Below are 24,419 nucleotides of genomic sequence, written 5' to 3'. Positions count from 1 at the left end.
TTAGTGCTAGGCTATTAAAAGAAGAGTCAGTTCATAAAGGGCTTAATTTTATTTATAGCAGTGTTACATTTGCATTTTCAAAGGAAGAAGCCTTTGAGAATTGGTTGGAAAGGATGTAGCTCAAAGTTTTAGATGGTCTTTGAAAGTAAAGGAGCTGGTGTCTAAATTAGGAAAGTAGTAGTAGGAATGGACAGAGAGACTATTTGAACAAAAGATGATGAAATAAATTTGGTGGTATGGTACTTATTTTTATTTATTTTTTTGGTTTTGGGGTCACACCTGGCTGTACTCAGGGGTTACTCCTGGCTCTAGGCTCAGAAATTGCCCCTGGCAGGCACAGGGGACCATATGGGATGCCAGGATTCGAACCACCATCCTTCTGCATGAAAGGCAAACGCCTTACCTCCATGCTATCTCTTGGGCCCCGGGTATTTATTTTTAAATTTTGTTTTCGGCTCACACAGGAAAGTGTGTTTCTCTCCTTAGTTACTATGCTCAGGGCATCATATGCAGTGCCAGGTATCAAGCTTGGGTCCCTTGTACGGGAAGCACCCACTCAACTTGTTGATCTATCTCTCCAACCTGGTAGTATGGTGTTTCTTGTGAAAGAGAAATGAAAAACTGATTTCCAGATTTCTAAGTTGGACTGATAGTCTCATTAAGATAAGGGACATCAGACTAAAGCTGGATGTAAAAGCTGGTTGGAAGCTGGAAATAAAACTGCTTGGAGGGGCCGGGCGGTGGCGCTAAAGGTAAGGTGCCTGCCTTGCCTGCGCTAGCCTTGGACGGACCACGGTTCGATCCCCCGGCATCCCATATAGTCCCCCAAGCCAGGAGCAACTTCTGAGCATATAGCCAGGAGTAACCCCTGAGCGTTACCGGGTGTGACCCCCAAAAAAAAAAAAAAAAAAAAAAACGAAAAAAAAAAAAAAACTGCTTGGAGGTACCTCTTAAACTTGAGCTGGACAGGATTACTTGGTCAAGTGCTTGCTGTGGATGCTAAAGGCACTCTCGTCAAAATGCTGGGGAAGGATCAAACTCTAGGGATTGCAGTAAAAAAGTGCTGAGTGTGTTATCAGAGAGTAGCTTCATGGAAATCTAGCAGTTATTTTAAATAAAAGGCTTATTTAAATATGTGACACATTAAAAATAAATGGAGACTCTTTCTTTGTATGCCTAACCATGGATGGTTTTATGAACTGTTTCAGTGAAGTAGTGACTGATTCCTGGTTAGAGAGATTGAGGGAAGCAGGAAATGCAGATTGTCCATGAACGTTAGTTGTAAGGAAACAAGGAGCTATTTGTAGATGTATTTTCCTGTTGAGGGAGTAAGCCAGTGGAATGGAGTTTTCTAGGAAAGGTAGAAAATAATAGAAGCACATCCCATTGTTTTATTTTCACATTTCTATTATTTTTCTATTGGGTGTCCCCCTCCATTTTTTGCCTTATGTCTATCGTTTCTTTCTTTAGAATAAAAGTATAACAGTGCTATTTTTTGATGTGACCACATTAAGATTCTACTTCAGATTCATGGACATCTGTTTTTTAGTATTCAGATAATAGATAATGGAGAGAAACATTTAAGATTGTTTCTTGTTTAAGTCGATTTTATCTAACGTAGATGAAAATGTGTTTACTGCTTTCAGTCGACCAGATAAAAAGCAACGTATGGTAAATATTGAAAACTCAAGGCATCGAAAACAAGAGCAGAAGCACCCTCAGACACAGCCTTATAAAAGGGAAGGTAAATGGCATAAATACAGTCGCTCAAATGGAAGATACATGGCAAATCTTGAAATAGAACTGGGGCAGTTACCATTTGATCCTAAATACTGACCATCGTGATTAAGTTAAATTAGAATACTGTAATAGCAACATGAATGCTTTCTTCAATGTTTGGTGTTGAAACAAAGATGAAATTACCAAGATAACAATGTCCTTTTTATTTCTATATAAAAGTTTGGTTCCATTATTATTATTATTCAGACGCATCAAAAAGCTTACTAACCTGCATTTTCCTGTAGTTTAGGACTGAACTTTTTGGGCACTGGAGCTGCATAGTTCTTAGTTTAATTCAGGAAACCAGGCATGCAACAAATTTTGTGCATGAAGCAAGGCTTCCCTAAAGCAAGCTTAGATCTTCCTTGACAAAATGTAATTACACTGATGTGTAAAAATGTGTAATTATACTCTACTTGCAGTAGAGCTTGAAAAAAAGTACATTGTGGTGGAATTTCATCTTTAACATTTTATAGTCTTACATTTGCTTCTTGTCTTTTTGTGGGTTCAAGAGCTCTGTTGACTTGTGAAGAATTTGCTGCCTTATGAACTTGCTGACTTGTTCCCTTGTGAAATTTCTTGCACATCTGAATATTGTGGAAGAAACAATAAAACTACACCATGAGGAAAACTAAAGGTCTTTATTTAAAATATGGCATTGTGATTTTATTTTAAATACATTTTCTCATTAATATATGGGACAAAAACAGAATCATCCTGCTGTGAATCTTTCCCACATTTACTAACATATCTAAGCATTATCTGTGTACTTGGTCAAAACACAGTTCCAAATTTCATCTTCTGTCGAGTTTCTGTTTTAATTTCTGCTCATAGACAAATATGTGACTTCCAATTCGGCCCTCTGGAAAGTGAGTGTGGAAGAAAACAGCAGTTCTTTCATAGTTGTTTGAAATTAGGAAAGCACCTATTTCCTAGAAATAAATAAATGTTTAAGTAAATAGAGGCCATGTTTTACTGTTTAAAGAAATTTAGAAAAACTGTTATCACTGTTCTATAATGTTTTTCCTTATTAAAATAATTCCTTTTAGGGAGGGCTTATTCCTGGCTCCGTGCTCTAGGATCACTTTTGGCCAGGCATAGAGTATGTGCAAGTCAAGCACCCTACTTGTTTGCTATACTGTTGCTCTGACCACAGAAGAAGGCAATTTTAAATAAAAGAATTAACTTATATAAGTAACATACTCAAAGAAAATAAAATTTTAAAGTTGAACATCCATGAGATAGTTAAATTATTGATGTTTGAGTTTCAGTTATATGATGTTTCAACACCCCATCCTTCCACAGTGCACATTTCCTGCCACTGGTGTCCCTAGTTTCCCCCTGTCCTACCCCCAACCCAGCTTACCTCTGGCAGACATTACCCCACCTCTTCCCCTTTTTAGGTACTGTGGTTTGCAGTTTATTACAGAAGTGGGTATCATGCATATCACTTTACCTCTTTTCAGCACCCAGTTGTTGTCCAGAATGATCATTTCCAACTATGATTGTCACAGTGGACTAATGCCCTAACTGCACTCCCTCACTATTTGCGACAAGTTTCCTACCATGAGATAGTTTTCCTGGCTCTCAACTCTATTGTCTTTGGGTATTATTACCATACTATTTTTTTTAATATAGCACAAATAAGTGTGATCATTCTGTTTATCCCTAACTCATTTTTTGTTGTTGTTTGTTTTTGGGTCACACTTGGTAGTGCTCAGGGGTTACTCCTGGCTCTACACTCAGAAATCACTCCTGGCAGCCTTGGGGGACCACATAGGATGCCGGGATTCGAACCACCGTCCTGCAGGCAAGGCAAAAATGCACTACCTCCATAATATCTCTCCAGACCCTCCTCTGACTCATTTTACTCAGCATAATACTTTTCATATCCATTCATGTATTAGCAAATTTCATGACTTCATTTTTCCTAACTGCTGCATAGTATTCCATTCTGTAGAAGTAATTTCTTTATTCACTCATCTATTTTCAGGTACTTGGGTTGTTCCCAGATTTTGGCTATTGTGAATAATGCTGCAAAGAACATAAATGTGCAGAAAGCTTTTCTGCATTGTGTTTCTGGGCTCCTAGGGTATACTGCTAAGTATAATGCTGGGTCATATGGCAGTATCCAGTTTGAGGAATGTCCATGTTGTTTTCTGAAAGGCTGGACCAGTCAATGTTCTCATCGGTAGTGAATGAGATTCCCTTTCTCAAGAGTAAGATTTATATTGATTAACATTTTTTTTTTTTTTTTTTACAAAATACATTATGTCTACTTACCCAAGTATCTGACAACCTAACAAAAATATCAAGTTCTCTATGTTTTTGTTTCCTTACCTCTTCCAAAACACTGAAGATGAACAAGTGAGTAGGCAATGTCGAATTTTTGTGAAACTCTTTATCTAACCACTTTGAGGGATTCAGGTAAAATGTGTCGGCTTCATCAAGATAGTGGCTCTCACCAGTCAGGTTTGGGGGACACTGAAGAAACCTCATTGGAAGTGGATGATGGACATGGCTACATACAGGGAATAAAAAATATAATTATAAGAAGTTAAAAAGTCATATATATATATATTTTTAAGCTTTATTTTTATAACAAAAAAATGTGAAATCTGAATCTAAACTAGGTTTCCACAGAGGTGAGGAAGAGCCTTTTAATTTCTCAAGGGTTGAGAACTATGATTTTCAGAGCAGCAGCAGCAACACAAAACCCTGAAACCCACTTCCAGATGGGAAGTAGGTCACAGCTTGTTAGAGAGCAGGTCAGTACTGCCCAAATGTTTCTGCTATTTCAGCTACATTGGGTGTTTGGGACTGGGTAAGCTGGTTAGATTAGTTTCATCATGGGCATAGTAAGGCAGAAAAACTTTATGCACGAGTTTGGATGGAACACATACTTAGATAACAAGTTTTGCATGTAGACTTCTGTGTTTTTAAGTGGGGAGGTCACACCTGGTCACTCAGTATCGACCCTTGCTTGTGTTCAGGAAACTATATTTGGTGCTGGGGATGGAACTAGTTAGCCAATACCAAAGCAAGCACCTTAGGTCCTCCTGTATTATTTCTCTGGCCCCTGTATGATACAGTAAAAGAGAGCAAGATGTTCAGTCATCAGCATCCACATAAATAAAAGTTACTAGAGTATTATGTGAAAAAGACTGATCAGTCATGACAAAGCCAATTAAGTTGTCTATATAAACATGTTTATAATTTTGCAATTTTGCATCAGGAAACAATCTGCATTTTTGTTTAAATTTCTAATTATAAATTAATGAAATAAGAGTTTTATATTATCTATTGAAGAGAATCAAAGTAAATTTTACATTAAGACCTAATTTTATTTTATTTTGAAAGTTACTTTATTTGAATACTATGATTAACTAGGTTGTTTTTAATTTTTTTTTCAGTTACAAAGTTTTTCATGAGTTTCAGTCATACAGTATACAACACCCTTCACCATAGCACACTTTCCACCCCAATGTCCCGTTTCCCTCTTGCCCTCTCTTTTTCTTATTTTTCCTTCTTCTGTTCCTCAACTTCCTTCTCTTCCATTCCTTTTATTTTCCTTTTAGACACTGCAGTTTACAATGTTTTTACTGAAGGGGCATTATGCATATCACTTTATTTTCTTTAAGCAGTTCAAGACCTATTTTTTTTTTGGGGAGGGGGCACACCTGGCAGCACTCAGGGGTTACTCCTGGCTATCTGCTCAGAAATCGCTCCTGGCAGGCACGGGGGACCATATGGGACACCAGGATTCGAACCTACCACCTTAGGTTCTGGGTTGGCTGCTTGCAAGGCAAACGCTGCTGTGCTATCTCTCTGGCCCCTCAAGACCTAATTTTTAATGACAATTTTGGAATGAAGACCTTGCTTCAAGGGGAAGAAAGCAGAAACTACTGCCTTACAGTAGCAAGTGTTCCATTATGCATTTTCAAAAGAAATATAAGGAGAACTTGGTGAAGTGTACAAAAATCAGACAGGAACCACTACAATCATGTGTGGAAGCATCTTGTCATCTTTCTGACTCCTCTCAATGTTAGCACGAATTCAAGAGCTGACTGAACTTTTTCTTACAAAAGATGGGATCTTCACACTCAAGAGACACCAAGGTCTCCCTCTTAATTTGAATTCAGTAATTTGATCCTAACTTCCTAATAGTGTATAAATGAGTTCTATTAATTATTCCAAAAGTTACATAATCATAAAATAACATCATTGATATTAACCTGCTAAATTCAGCAAAGAAAATAATTTATGTTTTTTGTGTGGTTTGTTTTTTGGGCGACACCATTGGCGCTCAGCTTATTCCTGGCTCTGTGCTCAGAAATCACTCCTGACAGGCTCTGGGGGCCATATGGGATGCCGGGATGGAACTCTAGTCAGCCGCATGCAAGGCTAACACCTTACCCACTATGCTATCAATTTGGCCAAACTTAAGTTTTTCAAAGCCAGAATAACTTAAATAAACAGAAAAAGTATTTATTGGGCCATCCCTGGCAATACTCTGGGATTAATTCTGGCTCTACACTCAGGAATTCTGGTGGTACTTGAGGGACCATATGAGATGCCAGGGATTGAACCCTGGACAGCTAGATACAAGGCAAATGCACTACCAGCTGTATTATTGCTCCAATCACTGGAGAATTTCTTAAAGGATAATTTCTTGCTTTGTCCTATATTTGGCAGTTGATGACACAACTTCCTGAAATAACAAGCACTGGGCTAAATTCGTGTCTTTAGATATTTCACACAGGAACGGTAAATTTAATATTCTATATTTATCAAATAGTTCAAGCAGTAAGATATTAATTGTTTAATTGAATTTCCTTTTATGGTTTTGTTTTCTTGGGCCTTCCTGGTGATATACAGGGGTACATTGCTCAAAACTCTTACCAGTGTTCAAGGGAACAAAATGGTGCCAGAGACCAAATGCTGGCCTTCAGCATGGAATGCAAGTGCTCAGCTGATTCACTGATCTCTTTGGCTCTGAATGTCCTAGTTTTTATAGGCAAGTCATGTGATGTCCAATGGCACTAAAACTACTTAGAATTAGTGCTCCGTTCCAGCAGTAAATCTAGACCAGAATCCACGATCTGCAGATTAATTAAAAATGTATGTATAGGGCCTGGAGAGATAGCACAGCGGTGTTTGCCTTGCAAGCAGCCGATCCAGAACCTAACGTGGTTGGTTCGAATCCCGGTGTCCCATATGGTCCCCCGGGCCTGCCAGGAGCTATTTCTGAGCAGACAGCCAGGAGCAACCCCTGAGCATCGCCGGGTGTGGCCCAAAAACCAAAAAAAAAAAAAAAAAAAAAAATGTATGTATAAAAATGTATGTATAAATGATATATGAGAAATATTTATATGTAACTAAACTAAATTAGGCAGAATGTTATTAAATACTCTATTATGTTTATACCACATTTAAATCAGGTAAATGTAAATGTAAATTAAATGTAAATTAAATGTATATTACATAAATTTAAAGGGATATTTAAGCCTGTTTAAAGCTTATAAAAGTTCATTATTTTACTGAATATTTTTTAATGTTTTTTTATAGGAGCTGGAGAGATAGTACAGCAGGTCGGCCACTTGCTTTGCATGTGGCTGAACCAGGTATGATCCCCAGCACATATGTAGGGTCTTCCAAGGCCCACCAGAAGTGATCCCTGAGTACAGCTGGGTTTGGCCCAAAAATCAAAACACAATAACAATAAACTTCTTAATAATTAATAAAATCAATTTCAAATTTCTTATAATTGATCAATTAAAAATCTAAAGATCTGGGGCTAGAGATATAGCATGAAGGTAGGGTGTTTGCCTTGCATGCAGAAGGACGGTTGTTCGAATCCCGGCATCCCATATAGTCCCCCAAGCCTGCCAGGAGCGAATTCTGAGCATAGCACCAAGAGTAATCCCTGAGAGCTGCCGGTGTGACCCAAAACAAACAAACAAACAACAAAATCTAAGGATCTGAAAAGAATTTCAAAGCATTTCAATTTTCTTAACACAGATAGATAGAAGAACTTATTACCTGTAATACGGTGTGGAGTGGCAAGGCATCATGAAAAATACCGAAGCTGAAGATTTATTTGTATTGTTGTGACAGAGTTCTTGAATATAAGTCATGACATCAAGAGTACCTCTTTGATGAATTAAACCAGTATAGAGGGCAAAAAGCATATTTGATAGAAACAGGAAACTTAGAGCTGGTATCTTCCATGTTTTCAAATGGTTTAGTGAGTACCCTGTGTGAACATAAAATGATGAACCTTAATACTTAGCAATATTTTGGTATAACTAACTTGTCAAGTGTGTGTAAGACCTGGGATTTGATTCCTGGCACTCTAGTTCACCCAGCACTGCCATATATGATCCTTAAAACACCAACAAAATAAGCAGTAGGTCATCTCTCATTTCTCTTTTGCTTCTCTACTGATTGACATATAGATTGGAGATTTTTTCCCAGAGAAAAAGAATTAAAAGTTAATAGTGGAAAGACTGTGGTTAGATTCTTGCAACAGATTCAGGGTCAAATTTTAGCTCTGGCACAAACTGCTTTATTTTGCTGAGAATTAGGTTTACTATCTGCAAACAGAATAACAGTACTTCAGGTTTTAAGAAAAAATATAGAGCCTTGGGCCAGAGTGACAGTAAAATGGGTAAGGCATTTGCCATCCATGTGGCTAACCCAGGTTCAACCACCCTATATGGTTACCTGAGCCTGCCAGGACTAAGTCCTGTGCACTGCTGAATGTGGCCTCAAAACAACAACAAAGAACCCCAACAAAATAAGTAAGGCGATGGGGCCAGAGTGATAGAACAGTGGGTAGAATATTTATTTACCTTGCATGCAGTCAAACTAGGTTTGATCCCTGGTACCCCATACGGTCTTTTGAGCATGCTAGAAGTAAGCCCTGAGTACTGCTGGTGTACCACACCAACTCCCCACCCCCAAAGGAACAGAGAGACAGAGGTTAAAGCACTTGTCTTGCAAGTGGCTGACTTTTGATTCTAGCCCTAGCATATGGTTGGTTCTCTGAGGCGGGCCCAAAACTTTACTCCAAATAGAGCAAAAGAGGTATGTTTAGAGCTCTCTTGTACAAGTTGTTACTAAATAAATACTATTTACTTCTTTTTTTAAAAAATCTTCCCTAGTACTACTAATGGATATTGTAGTACATATGATTCTCAGTAACTGGAGAAATTGTAATCATTTCCTCTGAGAAAAATATACTAATGAACTCTTCCTGAAAGAGTGTTAGTGGTTCTCTAAATGATGGCATGATGATCTTTTTTGAATGGACAGTAGCATTTTTTTTCTTTCACTGTATCATTGGCACAATTCAGATATGCCAAACAATGTATCCACAGTATTTTTTGCAAATTCTTTTTATTATCTTTGAGATGGTAAAATGGATGGAAAATAATTTCATTTTTATGAATGAAAATAACTATTCATATTAAGATAGAAATCAAATTGGTAAAGAATCCAAAAGTTAAATTTAATTCTTCTGTTAAAATCTTTCCTATCATATTTCCCATTTAGTACCTGGACTGTCACATTCATCGCATTGTACACTATTTGAAATAGTTCTGACTAAAGATGAAAACGTAGCTAGAGAAAGCTAAGACTATATTTAAAAAAATATCTGAATTTATATACTTGAAACGACATAATGAAGAAACTCCTAGAGTGAGAGCTAGAGTTAGTTTTAAAATAACTGAAAAAGTTTATAATGGGGAGTAATTCCACTCAGAAATATCAGCAGACACAGCTTGAGAGCAAAAGTACTTCTTTGGGTTAATAACAACAAATGGGTGGGAGGGAGGGGAAGGAAGAGATGGCTAGAAATAAAAGGCCTTTGGCAGCAGCTCGGGGCACCTCAGTGGTAGTGAGGGTATGGTTAGCTATAGCAAAATCACTGGGTATATGCTCCATTCTACCAAAAGATACCCTCCAAAATTACATAAACAATAGTCTTGAAAGGTATAGAGAGCATATTAAAACTACTTTCAGAAAAAAATAAAAGGAAGGAATAATACTAGTTTCAAAGGGCTGGAGAGAATAGTCAGTAGAGTGCTTGCCTTGCACCCAGCTGACCTGAGTTTCATCTCTGGCACCCTCACCATGCCTTAAGCAACACCAGGATTGATTCTTGAGGACAAGGCCAGGAGTAAGCCCTGAGTACCATCTAGTGTGGCTCAAAAACTTGTAAAACAAAATAAAGCCAAAAAATTAAACTAGTTTAAATAATCACCACTCTAAAATACACATGTATATTTCTTTAGTGTAAAATTTTCAGTTTTCACCATTCATAGGTGTTTTGGATATTAGATACTTATATATATTTGAGTGGGAGGGTAGCTGGCTCCTATCAGTTGTACTCAGGGCTCACTCCTGTGGTGGGGGACAACTGTATATGTTGATAGGGGTCAAAACATGTATCATAATCCTCTACTACCTGGTCCTTGGACACAAGTATTTGGACTACAAACTCAAGGATCATCACTGGAGTTGCTCAGGGGATCATAGGCAGGACTCCAGGACCGAGCTGGAGATGGCAGCTTAAAAGGTATGTGCCTAAATACTGTAAGTGCTATGTCTTTGGCCTGGACACATTTGTAGCTCACAAAATAAGACTTTAAAGTAATTATTATTACTTTAATAATATTTCAATGTAGAAAGAAGGTATACCATAAGGTCAAAAGATAGTTCTGAAGATAGCTGAATGGTTCTCCATGCAGGAGGCACTGTTTGGAGCCCTAACACATGGTGGCCAGTGATTCCCAAGCACTATCATGTGTGGACCCAAACCTAAACAACAATTCATAATTGAGAAAAAAAATTCTCATTTAGCCTACTTTAAAGTAACTATTTAGTTTAATGAGCACTTATATCCTGAATCTACTAGTTTTCTATAATAGGAAAAAAACTTACCACAGAATATCATACAGATTGGGAGAACTGGATAGATAAACCTGAATTCTTTGTGACTCAACATGCTAAAATAAAAGACAAACATTATTTTCTCACAGTACAACCGTTTGACATATTTAAATAAAATAAAAATGACCTGGTTTTCTGAATACTAAGTCTGAATGTCATGCTTTATGACATTTCAGTTTCATTATTTAGTTATAAGGTGATGGTGAGGCTAATTCTAACATTTAATGTCACATACAATTCTAAAATATAATTAAATTTTTAAAATGAGTTTTTTAAATCAATGTCCACCATGTTACTATATATTTGATATATTTTTATTTGCATATATTTTGGCCCTTTGAGACTTTGAATTCTGGGGATGCAAAGGAGATTAATCATGCACATGCTTTGCATGTGTGATGCAAGGCCCAGGGTGTGATACCTGGCATTTCCCTGTCCTTCAAGTCTTACAGTTTTTTTGCTAATTTCTAGAGAAAGGCCATGTCTGATAGTACTAAGGGCTTCCTAAGGCCTCACTCTTAGAGGGGCTCGGGATCATATGTTTCAGTGGAGAATCAAACCCAGGTCTGCTGGTTGCAAGACAAAACACTACCCATTGTGTTGTCTCTTCAGACTGGCAGTTTTTTAAAAAAAATTTAACTGGTTTCCCCCGCCCCCTTGTTTGTTTGAGGGTCATATCTGGAAGTGCTTGGGGGTCATATCCAATGGTGTTCAGGGATCTATGCAGTGATGGGGTCAAACTTGGGCCTCCCATATGTAAAAGCATCTGCTTCAAATCTTTGAGCTATTTTTGCTGGCCCTGTTCATCCCACCCACCCTCTACCCTTGGTCCAGAGATTGAACCCACATGCAGACATGATATGTGCCTCACCATTGAGATGCTGAGACCCCAGACCCTTTGCAATTTCTTAAAAGCTGAATGTTCCTTGTTAAGCAAACAAGTACTCATTTAGCACCAGAATAATTAGTAATGTTTCAAAAATGTCCGTTTAAATAATCTCCCACTAACAAGTCATAAGACAGTGCATCTCCAGAAAGTAGCTTATTTTTTTAATTTAATTTTTTAACATTTTAAAATATGAACAATTTAAAAAATAAAATCTTACCTATAAACTAGAAGAGTCCATACCACAGTATTCAAAAGTATTTGACACTTCTTTGGGGCTAGGAAGCAGCCATGGATAAAGAAGGGCAAATGCACACCCAGGATAACTGGAAATCCTTGACTGAAGTACCAGTGCCATGGGTGAGAACCATAAAAGGCTCCCACATTCTGTAGCACGTTGAATTTCAAAAAGTTAAACTGAACCAGAGTCCACTGGCATAAATGAAGGAAAGAGAAATAGAAATGTGTTAGAGCCAAGCATAAATTTTTGGCATTCAAGAATATGGCAAAATTTTACATTAAGTTAGGAATGAAGTCTAAAATGCATATAACAGTTTGAATTAGTAATTTTGACTAATGATATGAAATTATATCATTTATTATTTCAGTTATTTCAAGATAAGGAAACTGGCAAGAAAGACACATAACTTGACTTTACAAAAAGTGAATTTAGAAACAGTGAAAGGAAGGTTAGAGGGATACCACAAGGGCCCTGGTTGTGTCTTGTAGGTGCAAGGTCCGTAGACCTGCATTTGATTCCTGCCACCACATGGTCCCCAGCTCTGTCAGAGCTTGGCTGGTGTGGCCCCACTACTACTGGGTCCTCACCTGAATTGTCCTTTCCTGCTTAGTTGAGTGTTACCTGGAATCTCAGATCCCTGCTTACAAGCACCTTGACCCCCCCCTAGTCTCACAGTAAAAACCAAAGGGCATTATTGTCAAGTCATGAGATTGAAACTAAATGCTCGAATAAAGTATTCTAGTTAATTTATGATTAAGTCAAAGTCAACTTAAGATCATTTAAACACAAACTATATTATAAATTTTACTAAAAAGTGCTATGGAATAGGGGCTGGAGTGATAGCACATGGGTTGGGAGTTTGCTTTGCATGCAGTCAACCTAGGTTCGATCCTGGCATCCCATATGGTCCCCTGAGCCTTCCATGAGTGATTTCTGAGCACAGAGCCAGGAGTAACTTGAGTGGTACTGGGTATGCCACTCCCCCACCCTTGCAAAAAAAAAAAAATCCCACCCTGTAAAATAGAGACTTTTGAGGGTCGGAATGAACTGTCATACGTGAGGCATATATTCTACCCCAGAGCTATATATCCCAGGCTCCAAAGCATCAACTTGGAAAATGTAATTATGTCATTCTAGCATAGCAAATTGAAACAAAGGCATACGTTGAGTTGTTTTTTTAAGTCTATAACTAAGGCATATGTTGAGTTATTTAAGTATATAATTTTTAGAAAATTATGTGCAGAGCCAAGGAGATAGCCAGAGCATATGCTTTGCATATGGGAATCCTGGGTTTGATCCCTGGCACTTATGTTCCCCTGATTTCCCCCCCCCCCCAAGTGTGCAAGTGTGCTCTCCTCCAAATATTTTTTGCAAATTTGTCCTGTGTTCTCAAATATTCATGAAATAAAAATATCAGGCTGAGGGCAGAGAATATGCTCAACAGACTGGAGCTCATGCTTTGCGTGCAGAAAGTCCAGGTTTTGATGCCTGTGAAAACTCCATGGTTCCCCAAACACTAACCAAGTAACTTTTGAGCACCAAGCTGAGAATAGCCTCTCAGATGTGGCCAATTTTTTTTAAAAAGGGAAAAAATATTGAGGTTCAGAATAATAAATGATTAAATTAAAAATAATTAATGTATTTTTACATACTTGGCCAAAAAAAATACGATCGATTATCAGAGACAAACTCAAAGCGACAAATCTGAAAAACAAAATAGAATGGTGATTAGCATTCTGAGCTCCTAAAAAGCCAATACTGGCACATAGCTGCAAGTGCTTTGCATTAAAAAGCCACTTTGCATTTCATTACTGAAATTTCACCAACTTTACAAACTTTGGACTACCTTTTATTGACGAGAAGCTATATTTAGGCAAAATTTTTTTAAGTTATGAACATTCTGTATCTATTGTTGCATAACAAAATATACCACCCTTCCCTAATGGCAGTTTAAAATTAGGAACACCTATTAATTCATATTTTCTGTGCATCAAGAATTCAAATCCTCTGGTTCCAGAACTGTTTGGGTAAAGATTAAGGTTGTTGGTGAGATCTGCTTCCAACACAGAGTTGTTGGCATGACTCAACCCTCTCCGTGAGACTGCTTCATGCCAGCTCATCCATGGTGAGTCAGGCAAGGGAGCTGAGAGACAAGCATCCAAGTAGAAGATTTTGCTTTCTCAATTTTACAAACGTGTAATATCTGTATGTGCTTTTGTTACTAGTTTCCTTCAGCTGTATTTGCAATGTTTAAGCAGGTTTTGTTTTTGCAAATGCAGTGGTTCATTCATTTACAATGCTTGCAGGGATCCTCAAACTTTTTAAACAGGGGGCCAGTTCACTGTCCCTCAGACCATTGGAGGGTCTGACTATAGTAAAAACAAAACTTATTAATGAATTCTTATGCACACTGCATATATCTTATTTTGCAATGAAGAAACAAAACAGATACAAATACAACATGTGGCCTGCGGGCCATAGTTTGAGGACCAATGCATAGTATCCCACTGAATAGGCCACAATGTTTGTCTTTTGCTAGATACTGCACTTCTGATAGTTATTACAAACAGTGCTCTGAACATTGTTTTAATGTCCTTTAGTTACCAAATGTTTACTTTTCTGTTGAGTATATATCTAGAGTTAAACTTATGGGACATAACTGCATATAAGTGATCAGCATTAGCAAATAATTTCCCAAAGTGGTTCTGACTTTCATTTCATAGGAATATCTATAGGGGTTCTGTGCCCTTTTAAGTCATTCAAGTAGACTGAGCATATCATGGCAGTTTTGATTTATATCTTCTTGATAACTAATGAACTACCTTTAGAATATGTTTTGAAGTACCTACTCAGGTAATTTTACTAATTTTCTTTTTTTTTTCCCCAGGGGATGGTGCACATGCAGTCCCCCACTACCATAAATTATGCAGTTGAGTTTCCCACATTTGCAGGGGTCAGCACACCCAAGCCCAGAGTGCAATGGGCGAGCCTCATCCTGGGGAAACCACCTTCCTGATCATGGCATCGCCCCTACCAACTAATTTTCTATTATTTGTTTGTTTTGGGGCAGTACTTAGGGCTTACTTTTTTTTGGGGGGGGGTTGGGCCACACCCGGTGACGCTCAGGGGTTTACTCCTGGCTATGTGCTCAGAAATCACTCATGGCTTGGGGGACCATATAGACGAACCATATGGGGATCAAACCATGGTCCGTCTTAGGCTAGCAAGTGCAAGGAAGACGCCTTACTACTTGCGACACTACTCCATCCCCAGGGCTTGCTTCTGGCTCTGTACTCAGGGATCTCTCAGGTGGGCTTGTGGAATGGGGGAACCAAATGGGATGATTAAGCCCAGGTTAGCTATGTGGAAGGCAAGTGCCCTCTCTCTCTCTTTTTTTTTTTTAAACACAATTTCTACATATAATTGATGCGTTTCTTTGCTGTTTTTTCTTCTTTTGTATTGTAACTATCTTCTGGTCCGTGACCTTCTTTTTTCTTCTCAATGAATCTAATGTGCAAATTTTAAATTTCAATATAGTCAAGTACCTATTTTTCTTTTTAGTTAGTATCTATAGGAAACTTAGGAAGTCTGCCTGTCTCAAGGCCATAAAAATACCTATTATATATTTTAGTAAAGAATTACTCTTTTAACTTTATATTAAAATCCATGATTCCCTTTGTTTTTTGCTGCTCATATAACATGTACAGATAAAAACTAACTTCTCTCATAGTAATAGCCAACTGATTATTAATTATTAAAAATACCATCTTTATTTTTTGTAATGCTAATGATAGTAACATATAGATTAATGTATAATGTCTAAGTCTGTTGTTACTGTCTTATCACTCTATTTGTTTTTCCTTGCACTAATCCTAAATTGTGTAATTTGTAGTATATATTTTTATTTTGGTTTTTGGTTTTTATTTTGGTCCATACAGGGGTTACTCCTGGCTCTGTGCTCAGAAACTGCTCCTGGCTTGGGAGACCCTATGGGATGCCAGGGGATCAAACCACAGTCCATCCTGGGCCAGCTGTGTGCAAGGCAAATGCCCTATCACTGCACCATCACCCCAGCCCCTGTAGTATATATATTTTTATGACACATTTTTTTGTTTGTTTTGGGGCCACATCTGGTGGTGCTCAGAGGGTTACTCCTGGCGGGCTCGTGGAACATATGGGAAGATAAGGATTGAATCTGGGTCAGCCATATGCAAGACAAATGCCTGACCTGATGTACTACCTTTCCCCAAACATAAGGCCTTACATCTGCAGGGTACGTGATCTACCACTAAGACCTATCACCAGTTCCTTTAAACTCATTTAAATTTTCTCCAAGCTCCCTTTTATTTGCCTTATACATAATGAAAATGTCTACATTACCCATATTCAAAACCTGTGAAATAAAAAGGTAATAGGTGATTATACAAATTCCAATATAAATGTAAAATCTTAAGTGAATACTGAGAAATTTTAGAAAATGAAGCAAAAAGTTCTAAGAAGAATGGGATAATAGTTAAAAGTTAAAGCATATAATTGGAGTCAGAATACCAGAACTCCTGTTTCCTTTGAATTATTTAACACTAGGAGACAATTTAGCTGAAAGATATAAAATTTTGTTCAAAATCTATAACTTACCTACTATTAATATGAGTAGCTAGGTCACAGTCACACTTACCCTATAGGCAAAAACTGATGTAGAATAAGATCAAGTTTTCTCTGTTCTTGCCATAAATGTCTGAAGACCAGAGGAATCCATGGAATCAGAGCTGTGGGACGGATTAGGAAAGCAAGTGCCACTAGAGAAGAGTATTTAATACTGTAAGCAAGAAAGATGTGTTATCGAGAAAAGCAGAACATTAAACTGGAAGTTATCCACTATTAACTCATAAAACGGCTTTGTTTTTTGGTTTTGGAACCCTATCCAGCTTTACACAAGGGCTACTCTTCGCTCTGTGCTTGGGGGACCATCTGATGCTTGAGATGAAACCCTCACCCTCCATAGTAAACATTCACTCAGCCCTTCGAGCATTCACCCACAAAGAAATTAAAAGGAGGAAGGATGGAGAGCACTATTCTTTTGCTATCAATAATTATGTGAGATAACTGGCTTCTTTTTAATCCATAAAATGATAATTTGCAAGATCATGGGGGGCTTGAATAGTTTCCCCTACTGAGAATCTGAAAGGTATAGTTTTTGCATTTCAGAAAGGGAACCTAATGGGTAACCGTTTCCTCTTTGATCCCATGCATCAATGCAAACTTTGACTCCAAAGGTAATATAAACTTCTCTCTGGGATAGTCTTTTTTATTGAATTTTCTTTTCCCAGTTTAAATGTTTTTTCCTGCAATAATAAATCAACCAAAATGTGGTTCTTAGACCTCATGATGTCCACTGGACTGGACAGTACAATGTACAAATATTTGAGATTTTCAAAAGCATACTTGTACATAGTAATATAACGTATCTCACCTGCTCATAGACTTTGAACCTTCCAAAGGATAGTAGAAGAGAGCAATTACTGTGAGGATAGTTTCCATGGTGTTTGTGAGAGTTCTGGTACAGCAATACCATGTAAACCAAGAGCATAACTGGCAAAAAAACTAAAAAAATAATTATGAGCAGACAGATGTGGGAGGATGGGAAATGAAACGAGCCTAAATTTTACAACACATTTAAAGGTAAATGATATATGGGTCAAAGTGATAGTACAGCGGGTCAAATGCTTGCCCTCCATATGGCCAACCCAGTTTCTATCCTCAGCATCCCATATAGTATCCTGAGCCTGTCAGGAGTAACCCTTGAACATTGCTGGGTATGACCCCACCCCCAAAAAAGATAAATTACATTAAAGTATATAAAAGTTGGCCTTTCCCAACAGTGCCGTTACTGTTGGGGGAAGGGAGCATGTCCCAAGCAGTGCTTAGAGGACTTGGGGATAACTGGGCAGCACAGGCTCTGGCCAGACCAGTCAGTGTTAAGGCTCAGTGGTGCTGGGTGCTTAGTTGTGTCACCAGGACCATACCTGGTAGTAAAGGGGAATCATGAAGTACCAGGATCAAACTCAGTACACTGAGCATACTGAGCTTGTGATCTATCCCTGTGAGCTATTTCTCTGGTTTCAAACATGGTTTTTAAGAAGTTGTATCAAACATAGGTCATGTTAAGATCAGATCTAGATTTATTATTATTATTTTTTTTTTTTTTTGGTTTTTGGGCCACACCCGGCGGTGCTCAGGGGTTACTCCTGGCTGTCTGCTCAGAAATAGCTCCTGGCAGGCACGGGGGACCATATGGGACACCGGGATTCGAACCAACCACCTTTGGTCCTGGATCGGCTGCTTGCAAGGCAAACGCCGCTGTGCTATCTCTCCGGGCCCTAGATTTATTATTTTAAAGGCCTTGTTTCTTTGCCATTTTAAATGTAGTCCATTGTAGTTCATGTCAATGGCTGGAGAGAGAGTACAGTGAGTAGGTTCTTTGCCTCGCACTCAGCCAACCTAAATTTGACAACCAGCATCCCATATGAGCCTGAACCTGAGGAGTGATCCCTGAGCACAGAGCCAGGATTTACCCTGAGCACCACTGAATGTTGCCCCCAAACAAAAAAAAAAAAGACAAAAAAACAGAGACCCCTTGTACCTTTGAATCAATTACCAATGTCAATCACAAAACAATAATTTAGAAAAAGACAAAAATAAAATAATAGTACTAAAGAACCCAGCCATTCTTTAGAATATGATATAAATGGGAAAAAAATTTTTTTTTTGTTTTCTTTTGGGCCACACCTGTTTGATGCTCAGGGGTTACTCCTGGCTAAGGGCTCAGAAATTGCCCCTGGCTTGGGGGACCATATGGGACGCCAGGGGATTGAACCGCGGTCTTTCCTTGGCTAGCGCTTGCAAGGCAGACACCTGACCTCTAGCGTCACCTCGCCGGCCCCAGAAAAAAATTTAATCAGGATTTCAACGGGAGAGCAAGATCTCTAAATAGTGAAATCAGCAAAATGACAAAAACCAGCCTTCTTTCAGAGTCCAGCTATTTCAGACACGAAAGCCAGCAAGGAAGTGTGAAGGCTATTTCTCCAGCTGAAATCTCTGTTGACTGGAGAAAGTGAACTAGGGTTGTATATATCTGAGGAAATTTGTGAGATAGGCAATAATTTAGAATTAATTCCCATGGGATTAAATGGTAGGTGAGGTCAGAACTCTATAGATGTGAAAGTCCTTCCAAAGGGTGTTTCAAAGGGTTCCAGGGTTAGAGGGCCTACATGTCTACTATCCAGGGTTCAGTCATGAGAGGTATGGCATGTACCATTTGCATTTGATTGTTCTTAGTTATGGAAGTACTTCTATAAAGTTTAAGAATTATTTTCTGAAATTGTCTTTGAAATGGCCATTTCCCCACGTATTGTAATTCCCACAGGAATAAAGTAGCTGGCATTTAGTTTCTCAACAATTTAGAACTTACCACCCATTTTGCCACTTGCTGATTCTCCAACTGCTTCATTAATGAGTAAAGTTTCAGGTCTGCTATAGCAGATAGAAATGCTTGGTTTAGTCTAGGAATCCAAATCTTCAAAAGTTGAGAAGGATAAAAATATTACAAAAATATCTGTTAGTGCACAGTAAAGTATAAGAAGTTAAACTGTCCCAACTACCAACTGAAAGCCTTTGTATTTCTGGAGATTAGGGTGTTGGGAGGGACACAGGTGCTGTGTACAGGACTGATCTGAAAGCCATTCTTAGAAGACTTGATATAACATGTTTTATATTCTGCTGTGCAATAGGTAAATCCAGCTACATATGTACTTTTTAATTATACAGTAAATAAATACTGATGATTAATTTTTTACTAATAATTACTAAATTTTTTTTGGTTTTTGGGCCATACCCGGTGATGCTCAGGGGTTACTCCTGGCTATGTGTTCAGAAATCGCTCCTGGCTTCGGGAACAATTTGGGATGTCAGGGGATTGAACTGTGATCCATCCTAGGCTAGCATGTGCATGCAAGGTAGACAGACGCCTTACTGCTTGTGCTACCACTCTGGCCCCAATATTTACTAATTTTTATTATCATTAATTTTTACTGATGCTGATATTAGTATCCACAAATACTGATAATTACTAATCACATATATACTAACCAGGAGAAATTTTCATTGACAAAAGACTAATAATATCTAAGATATATAAGGAATTCAAACTCAAGAAAACAAACATCAAAAAAGTGGTAGGGTAGAGCTGAACAGACTAACAAGCAAAAAGGAAAAAAGCTCATCTGGGAAATGGCAACCCAAAGAACAATGAGATCCCACCTCATACCTGGGGGAATGACCTACATCTACTAAAGTGTTGGTGAGAGTATAGGGAAATGGAATTCTTACACTCAGATAAATCAGTCCAGCCTCTCTGGAAAATTCCCAAAATGTTAAAACTGGATCTACCTTAGGATCCACAATTCCATTCCTAGAGACTCTATTCAGAGAACACAAAATCACTGATTCTAAAAGATAAGCACACACCTAGATTCATTGCCTCGTTATATTAGTGAAAGATCAATAGATACAGATGTGGTACATATAAAAAAATAGAATATTACTCAGCTATAAAAAGACATTTTGGGCCGGGCGGTGGCACTGGAGGTAAGGTGCCTGCCTTGCCTGCGCTAGCCTAGGACGGACCGACCTTGGTTCGATCCCCCGGCGTCCCATATGGTCCCCCAAGCCAGGAGTGACTTCTGAGCGCATAGCCAGGAGTAACCCCTGAGCGTCACTCACTGGGTGTGGCCCAAAAACCAAAAAAATAAATAAATAAAATAAAATAAAAAGACATTTTGCCTTTTGTGACAATAGGAATGGAACTGGAAGGTTTCTTTTTTTGTTTTTGTTTTTGGGTCACACCTAGCGGCATTCACGAGTTACTACTGGCTCTGCACATAGAAGTCTCTCCTGGCAGGCTCAGGGGACCATATGGGATGCCTGGATTTGAACCAAGTCCGTCCTGTGTTGGCTGCGTGCACGACAAATGCCTTACCACTGTGCTATCGCTCCAGCCTCCATGAGGAGTTATTTTAAGTGAAGTGAATCAAGTGAAAATTAGATGATTTTGCCTATATGCAGAATACTGAGAAGCAAAGCATGGGAACAGAGAGACTCCCAATTCAAGCCACATTTACTATGAGGACTAGAGGGGGGGGGTGGGAGAAATAGGTCACTGAAGTAGGTAAGGGACCCAACATACTCTGGTGGAGGAATTTTGGTAAGTTAGTGGTGACTGGTGTTGATTATATATACTTTAAAGAAGCAGGAAATTGTACACACGTAATTTTTATCTTAAAACCCCAAAACAAAAATTTCATCACACCAACATCCTTTAACATACATTTAGTCTTTAAAATGGATCAAATCTACTTTTAGCAATTATTTTATTTTCATGTAAACTTACCAACAACAGAACATGATCTTTTCCCAAAAGATGCAGAATCTTGTAAGTGCTTGCGAAGATTAGAGGGTAAATGTAACCCCTCAGTCTTTCTGTCCACTCCCAGGTCAAATAGCCGTAAGTACTAATTTTAAGGATTAATGTTCAGTAACACTGAAACAAAAATTATATACATAAATATATTCCTATATTTGAAACTAGGAGATGTAGCTCAGGATTTATTTCTTGTATAAGTAAGCCCTGTGTTTTATACCTGATATTGCAAAAAAAAGTGTGTGTGTGTGTGGGGGGATTTTCTTTTTCTTTTTTTTCTTTTTGAGCCATACTACTATTTTTTTTTTCTATTCAGCCATTTCATATAGGAGGACACAAGAAATCCTCCCTCTTCAGATCATGGCAATTTTATTCTATCCCATAAGCATAACCACTAAAGTCTATTAGTAGGAGAAAATGTGGTAGTCAAATGGGAAACCATACTACTTTGATGGGCATAACAGAGAGTACTTTTTACTTCATATGGGCCACTGCTCTGCAGGTCCTAGGGTAGTTTCTTTATACAACTGGCCCGATAATCCTGGGATTGGCAGAACTATGCCCCAAAGAACTCAGGTCCTGTGGAGCTAGGCAATGAACTTCAGGCCTCATACATGCCAGACTTATGCTCCACCATTGTCCCTTTCTGAATTCAAAAGGTAACTGGTAAATTCAACTCTCAACTTCTTTAAGGTAAGAATTGTGTCTTTTACTTCAGCTATCTCCTCAGTACTAAGTATAGTGGGAATATATACTTAAGGTTGAACTGAGGACATTGTCAGTGAAGAACTATCAGCATAAAACAATGCACAGTTGGAGAAAAGATATGTTGGTTGGAAAAGAAACTACAAAGGATATTTGAAAACCATGTGATGCGCAACTTCCAGAGACTGCCAGTATTCGTCAGGAACAAAACTTGTCTGCACTAGAAAGCAGTTACATATTCGAAAAGCTACAGTGAACAGGACCAGATAAATGCTTCCGCCCAGAAGACCTGAAAAACAGGAGAAAACATATGATAGAGGCACAAAAGCCAAACAAGCTGCACTTGCCCCCATGCCCCACTCAGGTACCCTCACTTTCCTCAGGGTAAACCAGGGCTAGGGGAAAGTGGGGCTATAAGAAAGTGGGAAAGTGTGAGCACTGTGAGTTCCATTTCTTTCATTCTTCGACCTTGCAAGCCTGCGCAGTCTCTTGATTAGAAGAAAATGCATGCAGTAAGATCTTCAGTCAGGTAATTCTCAGGTTGGAGCAATGTGTGCAGCAGGTAGGTAAGGAGCTTGCCTTGCATGACACCTATCTGGGTTTGATCCCTAGCATCCCATATGGTTCCCCAAGCACTGCCAGGAGTGATTCCTGGAGCTAGAGCCAGAAGTAGCCTTTAAGCACCACCAAGTGCGGCTCCCCCTCCCCCCAATTTTTTTCCAGTTAGCTGATTCTATTAAGTGCATTTATCAAAGGAATCAGACAAAAAAACTCTAAGGAAGCAGCTCATTGGGTAAAAGCCACCAAAATAATTGTTCTCTGCCTTTAAAGACCTCATCCAGGGTCCAGAGAGATAGCACAGAGGTAGGATGTTTGCCTTGCATGCAGCTGGCCCAGAACGGTCAGTGGTTTGAATCCCAGCATCCCAGATGGTCTCCCATGCCAGGAGTGATTTCTGAGAGCAGAGCCAGAAGTAACTCCTGAGCTCTGCCAGGTGTGACCCCAAAATACAAAAATAAAATAAAGATCTCATCCATACCCCCTCTACCAGGCACTAAGTTGATGTCTTCTCATGCCTTCCCTCATTTAATGCTCCAAATCATGTGAACACACAGATAAAAGGGGATTTCAAGCCAGACAAGCCAGCTGCTTTGTCTCATCAGAAAGGCCTACTGATGCCCAAGCCCCAAAGCCCTGTTCTGGGCCATACAGCAGTTGTGCCCAGGGATCACCATTCACTGGTGGGGCTCAGGAACTCCTTTGCATGCTAGGGATAGGGCTTGAAGGGGCTACAACAGGTCAGTACCATCCTAGCTGTCTCTTCAGCTCTCTGGCAATAAGTAAGTAAATGAATGAATGAATGAATGAATAAAAACAAATAAAGCCCTCTCTGAGCCTCTTTCCTAAAATCCAACTGCAGGTCATGTTTTTCTTTTTCTTTGTAAATTTGAAGCACAGCGTTCTAGAACTCAGAGTAGGCCACAGAGGGAGCTCCCCTGGGAAGTCCTGCGTGTCTGTCTGGAGCTGTTTTTGGGGGTCTACCCCATCCCCGGGGTGCATCCCTCATTTGTCCACCTGACCATTTGCTAAAGGTCCATGCAGCGGTGCCAAGCGCACCCCCATCATTCCTCTCCTCACGGGGACCCCCAGACTCTCATTTAGAAAACCTTTGGCTCCTTTCTGGGTCTCGGGTTCAAGGGCCAGGAAGGATGCTCTGGGGCCTCGTGGACTACACCAAGCTTGGCACTTGGATCAGGGGAGCGTGACAGAATACAGTCGGAAAGAGCCGGTGCCGCACCCCTCGACCACCCTGATCAAAATCAAAAAAGGGGGGCGGCGAGGTGGCGCAAGCGGTAGGGCATCTGCCTGGCACGCAGCTGAGACAAGATGGACCTGGGTTCGATTCCCCAGGCGTCCCATAGGGTCCCCCCAAGCCAGGAACGATTTCTGAGCAAACGCAGAGCCAGGAGGCACCCCTGAGCGTCACCCCCAAAACCAAAAAAACCAAAATGAATAAAAACAAAACAAAACAAAAAATCTTGCTCGCAGGGGAAGAGGCCGAAGGAAAGGCAAGGCAAGGCGGGAGTCCGGCTCGGGCCCTCACCTCCGCGACGCCCGCCGGCGCTCTCCCCGGGGCCGAGGTACAAGGCGGACTTTCTCTTGCGCAGCTTCACCGGCTCGCGCTCGCGGCTCCGGAGCCCTCGGAACGACAGGTTAACGCCGCCGCCGCCGCCGCCGCCCCGGCCCCGCGCGCGCTCCATGCCCGGAGACTCCGAGGCGCGGTCCCGGGAAACCGCGGCAGGGGAGGAGTCAGCCTCGCCCGGCGCGCTTCCGCTCCCTTTTGGCCTCTGCGGGCCGCCGTCGCCCGCGGGCGC

General features: G+C 39.6%; 2 protein-coding genes and 2 non-coding genes across 4 annotated transcripts in view; 1 reads left to right on the top strand and 3 right to left on the bottom strand.

Annotated features, from left to right (window-relative positions):
- CCPG1 (cell cycle progression 1) overlaps window positions 1-2,415 on the top strand; it is a 60,403-nt gene extending 57,988 nt beyond the window's left edge. The window contains exon 9 of the mRNA XM_049773634.1: window positions 1,647-2,415. Within this exon, the coding sequence (XP_049629591.1) occupies window positions 1,647-1,836 (190 nt within the window). The 3' untranslated portion in view covers window positions 1,837-2,415. The remainder of the gene's footprint in view (window positions 1-1,646) is intronic.
- Window positions 2,402-24,377, bottom strand: PIGB (phosphatidylinositol glycan anchor biosynthesis class B). Its single transcript, XM_049773756.1, has 12 exons — window positions 24,149-24,377; window positions 22,198-22,333; window positions 21,310-21,427; window positions 19,333-19,437; window positions 17,335-17,465; window positions 16,540-16,680; window positions 13,517-13,568; window positions 11,844-12,055; window positions 10,729-10,793; window positions 7,822-8,035; window positions 4,120-4,300; window positions 2,402-2,711 (listed from the first exon to the last, which is right to left on the bottom strand). Exons 1-12 carry the CDS (start codon window positions 24,303-24,305, stop codon window positions 2,574-2,576), a joined length of 1,650 nt encoding a protein of 549 aa, XP_049629713.1. The 5' UTR covers window positions 24,306-24,377; the 3' UTR covers window positions 2,402-2,573.
- On the bottom strand, window positions 14,749-14,909 carry LOC126010309 (U1 spliceosomal RNA). The gene has a single exon (XR_007496391.1). It is a non-coding gene; the product is annotated as a U1 spliceosomal RNA (small nuclear RNA).
- LOC126010009 (small nucleolar RNA SNORA29) lies at window positions 21,642-21,777 on the bottom strand. The gene has a single exon (XR_007496152.1). It is a non-coding gene; the product is annotated as a small nucleolar RNA SNORA29 (small nucleolar RNA).
- Window positions 24,378-24,419: the final 42 nt, after the last annotated feature.

The sequence above is a fragment of the Suncus etruscus genome, chromosome 5 (assembly GCF_024139225.1).
Source record: "Suncus etruscus isolate mSunEtr1 chromosome 5, mSunEtr1.pri.cur, whole genome shotgun sequence".
Taxonomy (NCBI): domain Eukaryota; kingdom Metazoa; phylum Chordata; class Mammalia; order Eulipotyphla; family Soricidae; genus Suncus; species Suncus etruscus.
This window is presented reverse-complemented; position numbering and strand designations above follow the sequence as displayed.

What these genes read in the sequence shown, in the direction of transcription:
- PIGB (XM_049773756.1), bottom strand. Translation starts at nt 24,305, where the DNA reads ATGGAGCGCGCGCGGGGCCGGGGCGGCGGCGGCGGCGGCGGCGTTAAC. An exon ending in GCGCATCACATGGTTTTCAA is followed by an intron (nt 21,428 to 22,197) that starts ATATCCTTTGTA and finishes TAAAATTAGTAC; the next exon opens with TTACGGCTATTTGACCTGGG. An exon ending in CACTCCACACCGTATTACAG is followed by an intron (nt 4,301 to 7,821) that starts GTAATAAGTTCT and finishes CCCTGTATGTAG; the next exon opens with CCATGTCCATCATCCACTTC.